A 14888-nucleotide genomic window follows, 5' to 3' on the forward strand; every position below is an offset into this window, starting at 1 on the left:
AAAAACAGATTCAGCAGCCACTAAAACCACAAAGAAATCAAACTTAGCTTTGGTCCATGAAGATTGCTTCTGGTTCCAGGGAAGTATCCATTAGATCTATGGTATCCTGGCTGGCTGGCTGGCTGGTTGGTCTCAGGGACATAGGTAACATCTGCCATCTCAACATCCTGAATCTGAGAGGGTTCAGGAGCCCAGTCCCTTGAGCCTCCTTCCTGGGCTGACCCAGGACAGACTGACTTGTTCCTCCTTAGTTCAGCCTCTAAATTCCTGAGCTGGGCATGCCCTAACCTGAAAGGGGGAGGGACAATCTGCTGCTTCTGCTGGGCTTTCTGATTAGCTCTAATTGGATCCAGCAGTTGTGTCTTAGCTGTGCTGTGTGCCTGCCTCTTAGGCTGTTCTTTCTTTAAAGGCCCCTCATGCTGCATCAGGCTATTCCCACTCTCATCTTCCTCACCCCAGGGTCCTGTCATCTTGTGGTTCAATGGGAACTCAGGTCTTATCTGCTTGTCTGCATTCAGCCTGTCACTCTGGTTAGCCCTTATTAAGGTAAGTTTAGGGTTAGGCGCAGCCTTCCCTAGCACAAGCCGGGCTTCAGGGCTAGGGTTGTGACAATGTATATATGTGTATGAAATGAGCACCTTTGGAAACCTGGGAGCTGCAAGGGAGCCCATGGGAAGCATACCCAAACAAGGTGAACGGGCAAGAGAGGTGGGGGGGGGGGAGGATGAAGACTTATACCACTCAGGCAAGACCCTGAAGGAGATCAATGGCATCAATGTGTGGCCTGCATTGAGGCACTCGATGCTGTAGATGTCTGCGGCGCTTGCTGGGAATCGATACCTCTGAGAAGACCAATCCATTTGGTGGTAAGTGCATTGGCGTAGCGAGGGTGAGAGAAACCCGGGACATTGGTGCCCCTCCCCCACCCTCTTCTCTGTCCCCTCAACCCCATCCACTCCTGCCCTGCCTCTTCCTGCCTTCCCCCATACCTCTTTAATGCTCACACCAGCATCGGCTCTTTCTCTGATGTCACTTCCTAGGCGTGGGTCCAGGAAGTGACGTCAGAGCAAGAGCCGACGTTGGCGCAAGCAGCAAATTGCGGTTGTTGCTTGTGCCTGGAATGTTAAAGAGGTACGTAGGAAGGGAAGGGGCACTTGTGTGGTGGGGGTGGGGGGTGGGGAAGGAGTGGGGTGGGTTAGGCAGAGAGGAGGACGGGTGCCAGCACCCCCACCAAGACAGCACCCAGGGCAGACTGCCCACCTCCTTACTATGCAACTGGTTAAGTGCTCACTGTGATAATTAAAAAAAAAATGGCAAAATGACAACATTAATGCACACCATTAATAAAATAAATTCAAAATCTGAGTAAAAATGACCTAAGGGCATGTTAAGGTGAGTTTTTACTCCAGCTTTATAAAAAGGACCTCTTAAAACATTGTCAAAATAAAATATCCAATATATTGCAAAATATTATATTCTTTTATATTGCAGGGGTCTTTTTATAACAATCCATGATCGAGGCCATATTCCAACCCTGATCAAGTCTTGGCCTGGAAGTGTTGTCAAGGTAAGTTTATCTTATGGTAGTATGGCAACATGCTTTTTCTATTTTGGTTTGATAAGCTAGTTTTTCATAAGGAAATGAAAAGCTTGGGTGTGACTTTGGATTCAATTTTATCCATGGTGGTACATATTAAAAGTGTCTTGTGAGGAGTCTATTTTAGAATGAAAGTTTTTTTTATGTTTGTTATTTGCTGCAGGTTTTGAAAGGTTTGTAATCCTTAATTTTTCCAAAAGAATTATGATAACTCATAGGGTGGCAATTGAGGTCGTGTCCTTTTACAAAGCTGTGGGAAAAAGTGGCCTTATTGCACTTTTACACAGATATTTCTCATATGTTAAGGCCATTTGGCTGATATCCACTTTCCAATAAATACACAACTCCTTAAATGTCTATGGGCTAGATCAGTGTCCCGCAAAATTTTCGGCCGGCAGCACACTAAACCTGGTGTCCTAGCTGGAAGGCACCCGGAAGTGCACGTGACATCATCATGTCGACGTTCGTGCACGTGTGGAAGCCCTTCGGCTGTGACCCGAAAGCTGTCACTTCGGCGAGGGATCCTTGAGAATGGGAGGTGTAGGCACACCAGCGAGGAGGAGAGTCATTGGCGCCGGCTGACTGCCTACAGGATGTGCCTCTCGCTGCAAGAGGCACATCCTATAAGAAGTCAGCGGGCATCTCTCCTCCTTATCAGCGTCTCATCAGGGCACACCTGTAATCTCCTGCGGCACACAGTTTGTGATACATTGGGCTAAATGCACAAAACTCTCTGATTGTGTACCATTGGTCGCTAAACTAGTTTGCCTGGTATAGTGACCAATGGAATTTGCCGACCCTATTCTCAAAATGTCTCATTTCATGGTTTTCTGTGTGGTCTTACATTCTCCGATTCCGGCATTTTTTTCCCTATGGGCACAGATTTTTTTTTTTTTTGTGTAGCACACACTCGATATCTGGCCCATAAAAAAAAGTCAAGCTGCCCCCTGCCCTCCCCCCACCAGATGACACTCCCAAAACCAAAATAGAGGCAGGAGGGATGCCCACTCCCTTCTGCTGCCATGAACCCCTGTTCCCCTCCCTTTCCTGAACTATGGAACAGATTGAAGGGACTGAGAAGACCAATGTGCCTACCTTTTATAGAGATTCAGAAAATTACACCCATATGTATACTTTTCTAGAAAATTTTACTGGTACAAAAAAATTGGAAATGTATACAGATGAGTTCAAAGTGAAAGCATACTTCTGCTTTGATTGATTCAAAGTCTATGGGCAAAAGTATCTGTAAATTTGGTTCCAGTCTGAGCAGTTTGAACATTATCCCAGGACAAGCAGGCAGCATATTCTTGACTGATGGGTGACGGCACCGACGGAGCCCCGGTACGGACAATTTTAGAGTGATTGCACTCTAAGAACTTGGAAAGTTCTAGTAGGCCACACCGCGCACGCGCGAGTGCCTTCCCGCACGACAGAGGCGCGCAGTCCCCAGTTTCTTAGTTTCTGAGGAGCTAAGAAGTCGCTTTTTTCAATGGCTGTTGAAATTTTTTCCTTAACGCCTTCCCGCTCGCGAAACCTTTTTGGAAGTTTTTTCCCTTCTTTCTTTTCTTTATTAAAAAAAAACAAAAAACGAACGTTTACTTTTTATTTTTCTCGTCACTTCGGTTTTGCCCCGGCGGGGCCTTCTGCCACCATCGAGGCCTCGGCCTTCGATTTGGCAGAAGCCGTTTTTACTTTCATTCCCCCCCAGCCAGGGTTCAAGAAGTGCCAGCGGTGTGCACGGCCTATATCCCTCACGGACCCGCACAACTGGTGCTTACAGTGCCTAGGTCCTGAACATCAGGCTTCCACCTGCACCCGCTGTGCCACGTTAAAAAAACGTACCTTAAAAAATCGCCAGATACAACAGCGATTACTTTTCGGTGCCGAAATGTCCGATCCCGCGTCATCGACACCGGCTTCGGCTCCATTGCAGTCGGCACCCAATTCGTCGACACCGCACCGGCGTCGCAACACCCAGGTAAGCCGGCTAAGAAGCCTTCCCCGCTGGAGCGTCCTCCGGTCTCGATTGCAGTGAGCCCAGTCCTGCCGACCGTGAGGCGCCTGCGGAAGCGCTCCGCCCCTATCGAGGTGAGTCCCTCGACCTCGGGCTCCTCATCTTCGGGGCGTCGAGCGGCACCGCAGGTACCACAAAAGAAAAAGGCGGTACCGGTGCCATTTTTGGATGAGCGCATTGCAGCCATCCTACAAGTGCAGCTCAAGGAGCAGTTACAACAACTCCTTCCTGCTCTCTTGGCACCGAACCTTCCGGTCCCGGTCCGGTCTGAGCCACCGGTACCGGCAGTGGAGCAGCCCCTACTGTCAGCATCCACTGTTTCGGTACCAGTTCACTCGGCATCATCTGTATCGATGCCAGTCCTTGCACCGGAGCCGAGAGCCCAGCATCAGTCGGTGCAGACTTCGGCACCGTTGCAGTCGGTAACATCTCCTGGTACCGTATCTATGAGGTCGGGTAAGTCGGCACGCAAATCCCGACACCTAGAACCCTCTACTCTGGAGTCTCGGGACCGCGGCTCCCATATTAGGGACCCTGATCTGTGGGGTGACTCCGAAGAGCCTTTTCTTTCTGAGGGTGAGTGTTCTTCGGATGAGGATGATCCTGCTATTCCTGATCCATCCTCCAAACATGATTCCACATCTTTCACTTCTTTCTTGAAGGACATGTGCGAATCTCTTTCCATTCCTTTGGAGGCTGAGTCTAAAAAATCAAAGGCCTTTCTTGATGCCCTTGACTTTGACCAGCCTCCAAAGGAATTTTTGAAACTCCCTCTTCATGACATCTTGAGGGAAACTTTCTATAAAAACCTAGAGACTCCTTTAACTATTCCAGGAGCTCCCCGCAAATTGGATTCATTATACAAAGTAATCCCTATTCCTGGGTTTGATAAGCCACAGCTTCCCCATGAATCTCTGCTTGTGGAATCTATGCTTAAAAAGTCTGCGGGGACTAGTGTATATACTTCTGTCCCTCCTGGCAGAGAAGGTAAAGCCATGGACAAATTCAGTAAGCGATTATACCAGAATGCTATGCTCGCTAACAGATCTGGTAATTATGCTTTTCATTTTTCTTTTTATCTCAAGCATCTCCTTACCACCATGGCTTCCTTTGAAAAGTACCTTCCTGAGCGGAAACGACAGGCTTTTCACCACTGTTCGTCTTCTCTTTTCCAGCTCCATAAATTTATGGTAAGATCCATTTACGATACCTTCGAACTTACCTCCAGAGCGACGGCCATGTCTGTGGCCATGCGCCGCCTTGCCTGGCTGAGAGTATCCGAGCTTGATGTCAACCATCAAGATCGGTTGGCTAATGCTCCATGCCTGGGGGATGAGCTCTTTGGGGAATCCATGGACTCGACCACCCAGAAGCTCTCTGCCCATGAGACACGCTGGGATACTCTCCTCAAAACAAAAAAGAAGACTCCACCAGCACGGCCTTTCAGACAGCAGTCGGCCTACCAACGCCATTATGTGGCTCGTCCATTGCCATCAGCTCCCCAGCAACCTAGGCGTCAACGTCAACAACAACGACAGACTCCTAGACCACCGCAGCAACAACCTGTGAAGCCGCCTCCACAGCAGAAATCTACGCAGCCCTTTTGACTTAATTCTCCAGGGCATAGGCAGCGTCACCACATCTACCCACCTACCTCAACCTATAGGTGGCCGTCTCACTTTTTTCCTCAGCCGGTGGGAAGTTATCACTTCGGACCAATGGGTCCTCATCATCATTTGCCACGGCTACTCTCTCAACTTTCAGACACTTCCTGCCCTAAGTCTGCCAAGAGAGTCTGCTTTGAACACTCCTCAGTCTTCTCTCCTTCTCCAGGAGGTTCAATCCCTCCTCCTTTTGAACGCCATAGAGGAAGTTCCTCTAGATCAAAAGGGACAGGGATTCTACTCCCGTTACTTTCTAGTCCCCAAAAAAACAGGAGATCTCAGGCCAATTCTAGATCTTCGCGATCTCAACAAATGCTTAGTCAAAGAAAAATTCAAGATGCTTTCTTTAGCCACTCTTTACCTCTTCTCAATCAAAACGACTAGCTATGCTCCCTCGATCTCAAAGAGGCATACACTCACATACCGGTCAATCTGACCTCCAGACAGTACCTCCGTTTCATGATCAATCACTGTCATTACCAATACAAGGTGCTGCCCTTCGGCCTTGCCTCCTCTCCAAGAGTGTTCACCAAATGTCTGATTGTGGTGGCTGCCTTTCTATGCTCTCACCACCTTCAGGTCTTTCCTTACCTGGACGATTGGTTGATAAAGGCCAATTCATCTCAGACAGTACTCCTGGCCACCAACCAGACCATCCTGTTTCTCCAACTTCTGGGGTTCGAGATCAATCTACCCAAATCTCATCTCATCCCCACTCAGAGACTTCAATTCATTGGAGCGGTGCTGGACACAGTCCTCATGAGAGCGTTCCTGCCGTCCAACCGTCTTCACACTCTTCAATCTCTATGTCAGCAGGTACTTCCACAACGTTCCATCTCTGCCAAGCAAATGATGATACTCTTGGGTCACATGGCCTCCACAGTTCATGTCACACCCTTCGCACGTCTTCACCTGCGCACTCCTCAATGGACCCTAGCTACCCAGTGGTCCCAAGCGACGGATCCTTGCTCACGACACATATCTGTGACATCATCTCTTCGTCAGTCTCTACAATGGTGGTTGATATCCTCAAATCTCTCCAGAGGTCTTCTGTTCCATCTACCTCCTCATCAACTGGTCATCACCACCGACGCCTCCCCTTATGCCTGGGGAGCTCATTTGAACGAGTTCCAAACTCAAGGACTTTGGACAGCCTAGGAAATGAAGCATCACATCAATTTCCTGGAACTCAGAGCGATGTTTTATGCCCTCAAGGCCTTCCAACATCTTCTCTTTCCTCAGGTTCTCCTGCTGTGCACAGACAATCAAGTTGCGATGTACTACATCAACAAGCAGGGTGGGACAGGCTCTCGCATCTTGTGCCAGGAAGCCCAGAAGATTTGGGCTTGGGCCACAGATCACCACCTATTCCTGAAAGCTATCTACATTCAGGGAGAACAGAATTCTTTAGCGGACAAGCTCAGCAGAATTCTCCAGCCTCACGAGTGGACACTCGATCATTTAACTCTACAGTCCATCTTCGCTCAGTGGGGCACTCCTCAGATAGACCTCTTTGCAGCTCCTCACAATCATCAGCTGCCCCACTTCTGCTCCAGACTCTACTCTCCTCACCGTCTGGCAGCGGATGCATTTCTCCTCGATTGGTCCAATCTGTTCCTGTACGCTTTCCCTCCTCTGCCTCTCATGTTACGAACCTTGTTCAAGCTCAAGAGGGAGGGAGCCACCATGATTCTGATTGCTCCGAGGTGGCCCAGGCAACATTGGTTCTCCCTTCTACTTCAACTCAGTTCCAGGGAACCTTTTCTTCTTCCACTGTTTCCTTCTCTGCTTACACAGCATCAGGAGACCCTTCTACATCCCAACCTCCCGTCTCTGCACCTGACAGCTTGGTATCTCTCGGGCTGACTTCTCATGATACTCTTTTGTCTCAGCCCGTTCGTTCCATTCTAGATGCCTCCAGGAAACCAGCCACTCTGCAATGTTACCATCAGAAGTGGACACGATTTTCTTCCTGGTGTCTTCTTCATCATCTTGATCCCACTTCCCTGGCAGTGGAGCCATTGTTGGATTATCTGCTTTCTTTGTCTGACTCTGGCCTTAAGTCTACCTCCATCAGAGTCCACCTCAGTGCCATTGCTGCTTTTCATGAGCCGGTTCATGGAAAACTTCTCTCAGCTCATCCCCTGGTGTCCAGGTTCATGCAGGGTCTTTTCAATGTGAAACCACCTCTTAAAGCCCCTCCTGTAATCTGGGATCTCAATGTGGTTCTTTCCGCCTTAATGAAGCCTCCATTTGAACCTTTGGCTACCATTCCTTTCAAGTTTCTCACTTGGAAAGTACTTTTCCTTATTGCTCTTACCTCTGCCAGGAGGGTTAGTGAGCTCCATGCACTAGTTGCAGATCCACCTTTTACGGTCTTTCATCATGACAAGGTGGTTCTGCGTACACATCCAAAGTTTCTCCCTACGGTTGTCTCTGAATTCCATCTCAACCAATCCATTGATCTGCCTGTCTTCTTTCCGAAACCTCACTCTCATTCTGGGGAACAGGCTCTGCATACTTTGGACTGTAAGAGGGCTCTAGCTTACTATCTAGAGCGTATGAAACCCCACAGATCAGCTCCCCAACTCTTTTTGTCCTTTGATCCGAATAAATTGGGACGTCCTGTTTCTAAACGTACGTTGTCTAATTGGCTAGCAGCGTGCATTTCATTCTGTTATGCTCAGATCGGACTGACACTGGAAGGTTCTGTCACGGCCCATAGAGTTCGAGCGATGGCAGCATCTGTAGCTTTCCTCCGTTCCACTCCTATTGAGGAAATCTGCAAGGCTGTTACTTGGTCCTCAGTTTATACTTTTACATCTCATTATTGTCTGGATGCATTCTCCAGACGGGATGGACACTTCGGCCAATCTATTTTGCAAAATTTGTTTTCCTAATGGCCAACCTTCCCTCCATCCCTCTTTTTGATAGCTTGGAGGTCACCCATCAGTCAAGAATATGCTGCCTGCTTGTCCTGGGATAAAGCACAGTTACTTACCGTAACAGGTATTATCCAGGGACAGCAGGCAGATATTCTTGCGTCCCACCCTCCTCCCCGGGTTGGCTTCTTAGCTGGCTTATACTAACTGGGGACCGCGCGCCTCTGTCGGGCGGGAAGGCACTCGCGCGTGCGCGGTGCGGCCTACTAGAATTTTCCAAGTTCTTAGAGTGCAATCACTCTAAAATTGTCCGTACCGGGGCTCCGTCGGTGCCGTCACCCATCAGTCAAGAATATCTGCCTGCTGTCCCTGGATAACACCTGTTACGGTAAGTAACTGTGCTTTTCGCCTGAATAATGACCTAAGGGCTTAGTTATCAATGTAGGCTACTGTTAAGACATGTTATTTTAACCAAAAGAAGGGAGGTCCAACCTTGTCTTTAGTAAAAAAAAACAGCCAGGAACAAACAAACCAAAACTTCAGATATGTACAACGATGTAGGCGAATTTTATTGTGACAAGCAAACTATATATTAAAACCTTTTTACCAAACGGGGGACCCAACGCCGAGAGTTTCTGCAAATAGTAAAAATCGCTGACTCTAGCGATTTTTACTATTTGCAGAGACTCTCGGCGTGACACATCATCTGTTTGGTTTTATATTATCTTTTTCAATATTTGTTGTGACATATGTTTTTTCCTTTATCTACCCCTGATGAAGGTTGTCCCCTGATGAAGGTTGTCTGAAACACGGACCGTGTTGGGTCCCTCGTTTGGTAAAAAGGTTTTAATATATAGTTTGCTTGTCACAATAAAATTCGCCTACATCGTTGTACATATCTGCAGTTTTGGTTTGTTTGTTCAAGACATGTTATTTTACCACTTGCTAATGCTATTGTAGCACAATGAAACCTTGTTACTTATACTGTAACTGGAGTTAACAGTAAAATAACACATCTTAACAGCTGTCCTCTTTAGCCTATTTATATCAATGCTGTCCTTATTGCACTGATAAAAATATTGAACCTGCCTCAGTAGTGACAGTGTGTGTCATGGAATTAATCAGAAGATTGCGTGAGTTAGTCATTATATTTGTTTGGTTCAGTACCATATTGTCACTCACCGAGACTTGAGGATCTGGTACATTTGGTGTGGCTATAGTTTCCGAGGAAGAGGAGGAAGAATGACTCTTCAACTTTGAGATATGCTTCTTGGGCAGCTTGATAACCACTGCTGGTACCTGAAATGAGGAAGGCAGCGAGGTCAGTGTCTCATCAGGAGAAGACTTATCAGTCTTGTAGTAAAATAAACACACATTATACATGGATTTTTATTGGACATCTAGGAAAAGTGGTTGACGATCTTGTGTCAGTCACATTATGGTGCCATATGGTGAACTGTGCCTCTAGGAAAGATAGGCACCAGAAATGTATGCCAGGGTTTTCCAGACCTACATTTCTAGTGCATATCTCTGTCATGAATTGCACCTATGTAGGTGCTTTACGCCATGTCTGGCGTTAGCCATTCCCATAGTCGCATTAAGCACCATGAAGCACCTATGTAGGCACAATTCCAGCCCTATCATTTAGGCACCAGTAGGCGCTTTAACTTTGCTGTTTTAAACGGCGTTTGTCAATTAACTTAGGCGCCAGTAGGGCTCCAACCGGCACCTTAAGTTCTGGCACCGTTTCTAGAATTTCCCCCTTGTCCTTCAATGTAGGTTTTTACAAAGCACTGAAATGATTAAAGATTTTTGAAATTTTACTCAGTTCATTTTCTTTATACTTGAGGGTGAAAAGTATATTAAATTAGCTCAACAAAACAGAGGATATTCTCTATATTGTTTTGTTTATGCTCTAGTTTTCTCCAGAACTTAGTGCAGTATGTAAGACATAGCTATAGAGGTCCCTCCAATCCTTTGATAAATTTTGCTTTGGCTATTATTTAATGTAATATTCATTGTCTCTTAAACCAAAAACATGTTAGTTATATTTAAAGTTGTTTGTTCTCCCAGAAAGGAAGTAATGAAATAATTAGATTTGAGTTAGGAATTTATCTGAAGGGTAACACCAGGGAACATAGTTTTCTTTGTTGTTGCCGTCTCTGGAATGCTATTCATTTTTTGTAATGCTGAATATACAATAGACTGTGGTCATTGTAGGATTTCAGCCCTGGTAACAGTATTTTTCTTTTTTCCCCTGCAAGGCTGTTGTGGTAACGGATGGAGAACGGATACTTGGTCTTGGTGACCTCGGCTGTTATGGAATGGGTATTCCAGTTGGAAAACTGGCACTTTATACAGCATGTGGAGGAGTGAAACCCCAAGAATGCTTACCCATAATACTGGACGTGGGAACTGATAATGAGGTAAATAAGTAGCTTTCTAGTAACCCATGGGCAAAGTAAGCAGTCACATCAACAGTAAATTTATGCTGAACTGTTACTTATAATACACATGTATCAGAGATATCTACTCATCTGCTGCTCAGTGAAAAGTTAGTTTTTAGGGATAAGCATAGAATATTCTAATCTGGTCATGAAGAAATATGCAAAGTTGCAGTTGTTGAATAGACTCAGCACTGCTGAAAGCTGAGAGCTTGTGTTTTTTTACATCCTGCTCTGAGACAGCAGCACAATGAACATGTGTTCAAGGTTCATACAGTTGCACCGTCTCCATATACTTCCTTTTTTGAAGTCTGTGAAGGTCAATGGAATTCGCTCAGAGGAGGGAAAGGTGAGTAATGGAGTCCCTCAGGGATCAGTGCTGGGGCGACATTGCCGAAGGGTTAGCTGGAAAAGTTTGCCTTTTTGCGGCTGATAACCAAGATTTGTAACAGAGTAGACACCGAGGAGTGAGTAGAAAACATGAAAAAGGATCTGCAAAAGTTAGAAGAATGGTCCAATATCTGGCAACTAAAATTCAATGCAAAGAAGTGCAGAGTAATGCATTTGGGGATTAGAAATCAGAAGGAGCCATATGTGCTGGGAGGTGAGAGGCTGATTTGCATGGATGTGGAGAGGGACCTTGGGGTGATAGTGTCTGAAGATCTAAAGGCAAAGAAACAGTGTGACAAGACGTAGCTGTTGCCAGAAAGAGGCTAGGCAACAGTAGTTCAGGTCATTGGTGAGGACCCACTTGGAGTATTGTATTCAACTTTGGAGACCGTATCTGGCAAAGGACATAAGAAGACTTGAAGCAGCCCAGAGGAAGGTGATGAAAATGGTAGGAGGTTTGAGCCAAAAGACGTATGAGGAGAGACCGGAAGCCCTGAATATGTATACCCTAGAGCAGGGGTAGGCAATTCCGGTCCTCGAGAGCCAGAGCCAGGTCAGGTTTTCAGGATATCCACAATTAATATGCATGAGATAAATTTGCATCTCAAGGAGGCAGTGCATGCAAATCCATCTTATACATATTCATTGTGGATATCCTGAAAACCTGACCTGGCTCCGGCTCTCGAGGACCGGAATTGCCTACCCCTGCCCTAGAGGAAATGAGGGACAGGGGTGATATGATTTAATTGTTCAAATACTTGAAAGGTATTAACGCAGAGCAAAATCTTTTCCAGAGAAAAGAAAATGGTAAAACCAGAGGGCATAATTTGAGGTTGAGGGGTGGTAGATTCAAGAGTAATGTTAGGAAATTCTTCTGTATGGAGAGAGTGGTTGATGCGTGGAATACGCTCCTGAGGGAGGTGGTGGAGAGGGAATCGGTGACAGAGTTGAAACAAGCGTGGGATGAACAGAGGATCTTTACTCAGAAAATAATGGGTATATATTAAAGGAAATAAGGCCAGTACTGGGCAGACTTGCACAGTCTATGTCCTATATATGGACATTCAGCTGATGACTGGGATGGTTTAGATGGGCTAGAGTGAGTTTTGACAGAGACTCCAGTAAATAGAACCTAAGCACACTACCGGGCAGAGCTCTGGGTTTCTGTCCCAGAAATATCTAAGAAAAAGGACCATTTAAATTAAATTATTAATTTATACAGTGCGTACAGTCGGGCAGACTTGATGGACCTTTATTTGCTGTCATTTACTATGTTACTAAAGGAAGCCTGGTCAAGCAAAATATAATCCAAATCAGACTGTGTCTTATGGGCTTGGGAGAGATGTTTATAGTCCCGTGGCGTGGGATAACAAAAAACCCATCTAAGTCTGTTTTGGGCCTAGGGTGCTAGTCACCCAAAGTCTGCAATGTCTAAAGTTCATGCTCAAAAAATACGTCCAAAATATTTTTTTTGAGAATCATGTAATTATATGTCCAGCCATTTGATCGTCCAGACCACCAAGTCGTCTATCTTTATACCACATTCTCGTCTAAAAAATCATCCAAGTCCAAAATGCCTAGAACAAGACCTTTTGGACGTGGGAGGGGTCAGCAAAGTGATGAACTGGCCACCCAGACATGGCAGAGTAGTGGGGCACCTTACAGGGCACTGCTGTGAACTTCACAAAAAGGGTGCCACAAACATCTCACCAGAATTCCCATATAAGTCATGGTGAGCCCCCCCTCCAAAAAACACCCCCAAAACCTATTATACCCACATGTCTATCACTCCAATAGCCCTTATGGCTGCAGGTGGCACCTATATGACAGTACAGTAGGGTTTGGGAGGGGGGGTTGGGTGGCCTCACATTTTTCACCATGAATGCAGTGGTTAGAGTGGCTTATGGGCCTGGGTCCTCCTCTCTGCAGTTCACTAGCCCACCCCCCAGACTACTTAAGCCACCTCTGTGCAGCTCTACTAGGCTTTCCTATGTCAGGTGCTGATGTTCTGGAGGCAGTTATGTACTTTTTAATTCCGATTTGTATGGCTAGGGCGAGGTCAGTGATCACTGGGGGAGTGTGTGTGTGTGTGGGGGGGTCTGTACTTTGTCCCTGCAGTGGTTATCTGGTCATTTTGGATAGTTTCTGGGCATTTTGACCTGTTTTTAAATCGCCTAAGTCACAATGTTTAAGTTCAAGTCTAGGTTGGCCTACATCCCACCCACCTCCCGCCCTAACCACTCCTTCAAAAATGCCCCTTTTCACTCTGGACGCACAGCAGCAGTGAAAAAGCCGAAGCTGCTTTTGGATTCGTCTAAAACCTCTTTTGATTATTGGCACTTGGACGACCTGTCTTTTTGATAATCCAAGCGCCGATTTAGGCGGGTTTTAGGCGTATTTTCATTTCGATTATGAGCCCATTAGCCATCACAGAGTACCCGCAAAACTGGAAAAACCTACCTTGGTACCTCTTTATTGAAAACTCCCTGAAGCCCAGCTCCCCCCCCCCCCCCCCCAGGAAGTATACCCAGTAAGTATAGGACAGAAAAACATTGTCATATAGGAAAAATACCACAAGCACCTCGGGAATTCCTTACAGGACATAAAGAAAATACAGTAATACTGAAAAACACCTGACACTTTCATAACCCCCCACCATACCCCCCCTACCTCCTCTACCCATCCTCCCCCCTGTTCACTATACTCCTATCGTTCCCAACACCTCATACATTCTCACCCTCCAACAGCATTCAAACTGAACTATTTGACCAATAGCCAATAAAGAGACAACACTAGTGCGCATAGGTCCTCACACCCCTACTCATCTCATAAGACAGAGGATGCATCTATCATATCGAGGCAATCTTATTATATGATATCCAGGATAACATAAGAGTGCAGATCAAAATTATCATGGAGGTTCTCCTGTTGCAGAGTTCAGAGTGGCTAGGTAACCCTGCGCTGCTTTGATCGACTCATAAGTCACCCATTTGCCAGCATCACAGATTTTTGAAACAGCTGGGTAGAGTAGCATAAATCTGATTTTTCTATCCACCAATGTGGTGCAAATCGGGTGAAATTTCTGTTGATGTTTTTGTAGCGCAGGGGAGAAATCTTGAAATATTTTAATAGGCGACCCCCTTGTACATAAGAGAATCACGCTTTTCCTTGAATCCACAAAAAATTTCTGTTTTATGTATAAAATTGTGAAGCTTGACAATCGCCACTCTTGTGTGGGTGCAATCCTCCTGGCAATGACCTACGCGAAGGGCCCTCTCAACACACAAAGGACCCACTCTGGTAGTGAGTGAGAACTCCTTCTCAAGCCAGGCCTCAAGCAGGGAGGCAGTGTTCAAATTTAAAGTTGCACCGTCGAGAGCGATTTTCTATATCATCAAGATTTTCAGCGTGTTCCTCGAGTTGCTTATGAAGTTGATGAACTTGTGGCAAGGCGGCGTTCTCAGAATCTTCTAGGGCAGACACCCATTTTTCCAATTCATCCATGCAGCTCATTGTCTCCGCCAGCAGTGTCTCTGTGTGATATATCTGTGAAGAGAGATGATGAAATCTGGGGTCCAGCACTGCGGACACCGCCAAGGTAAGTTGGTTGAGCTGTAGTGGAATGAATTGTAGTGGTGAATTGGCGGTGGCATGCGGTGCCATCTTGTTCTCTGCAATATGACCCTTCTCTTTCTCCTTTTTTGAGGATTTTGATGCCATTGCCTCAACTGGCTGCTCCAGATATTTGTCCATAAAGGGGCCAGCCAAGTGACCACAATAAAATTTAGCCGCTCTGAGGGTAATTAATAAAATTATTTAGAGTTGAGGAGTGGGACCCGAGAGCCGAGGTAAAGCCTGTCCTCTAGGTTCAGTGCATCACGTGATTTCTCCTCCTCC

At 46.2% G+C, this 14888-nt stretch overlaps 1 protein-coding gene across 4 annotated transcripts in view; it reads left to right on the forward strand.

Moving 5' to 3' along the window:
- ME1 (malic enzyme 1) overlaps positions 1-14888 on the forward strand; it is a 328911-nt gene that overhangs the window by 130283 nt on the left and 183740 nt on the right. For all 4 annotated transcript variants that reach the window (XM_033939569.1, XM_033939568.1, XM_033939570.1 and 1 more), the window contains 2 exons: positions 1492-1567; positions 10422-10583. In XM_033939569.1, coding sequence (XP_033795460.1) covers positions 1492-1567; positions 10422-10583 — 238 coding nt within the window. The remainder of the gene's footprint in view (positions 1-1491; positions 1568-10421; positions 10584-14888) is intronic.

This window comes from Geotrypetes seraphini, chromosome 3 (genome assembly GCF_902459505.1).
Source record: "Geotrypetes seraphini chromosome 3, aGeoSer1.1, whole genome shotgun sequence".
NCBI classification, from domain to species: domain Eukaryota; kingdom Metazoa; phylum Chordata; class Amphibia; order Gymnophiona; family Dermophiidae; genus Geotrypetes; species Geotrypetes seraphini.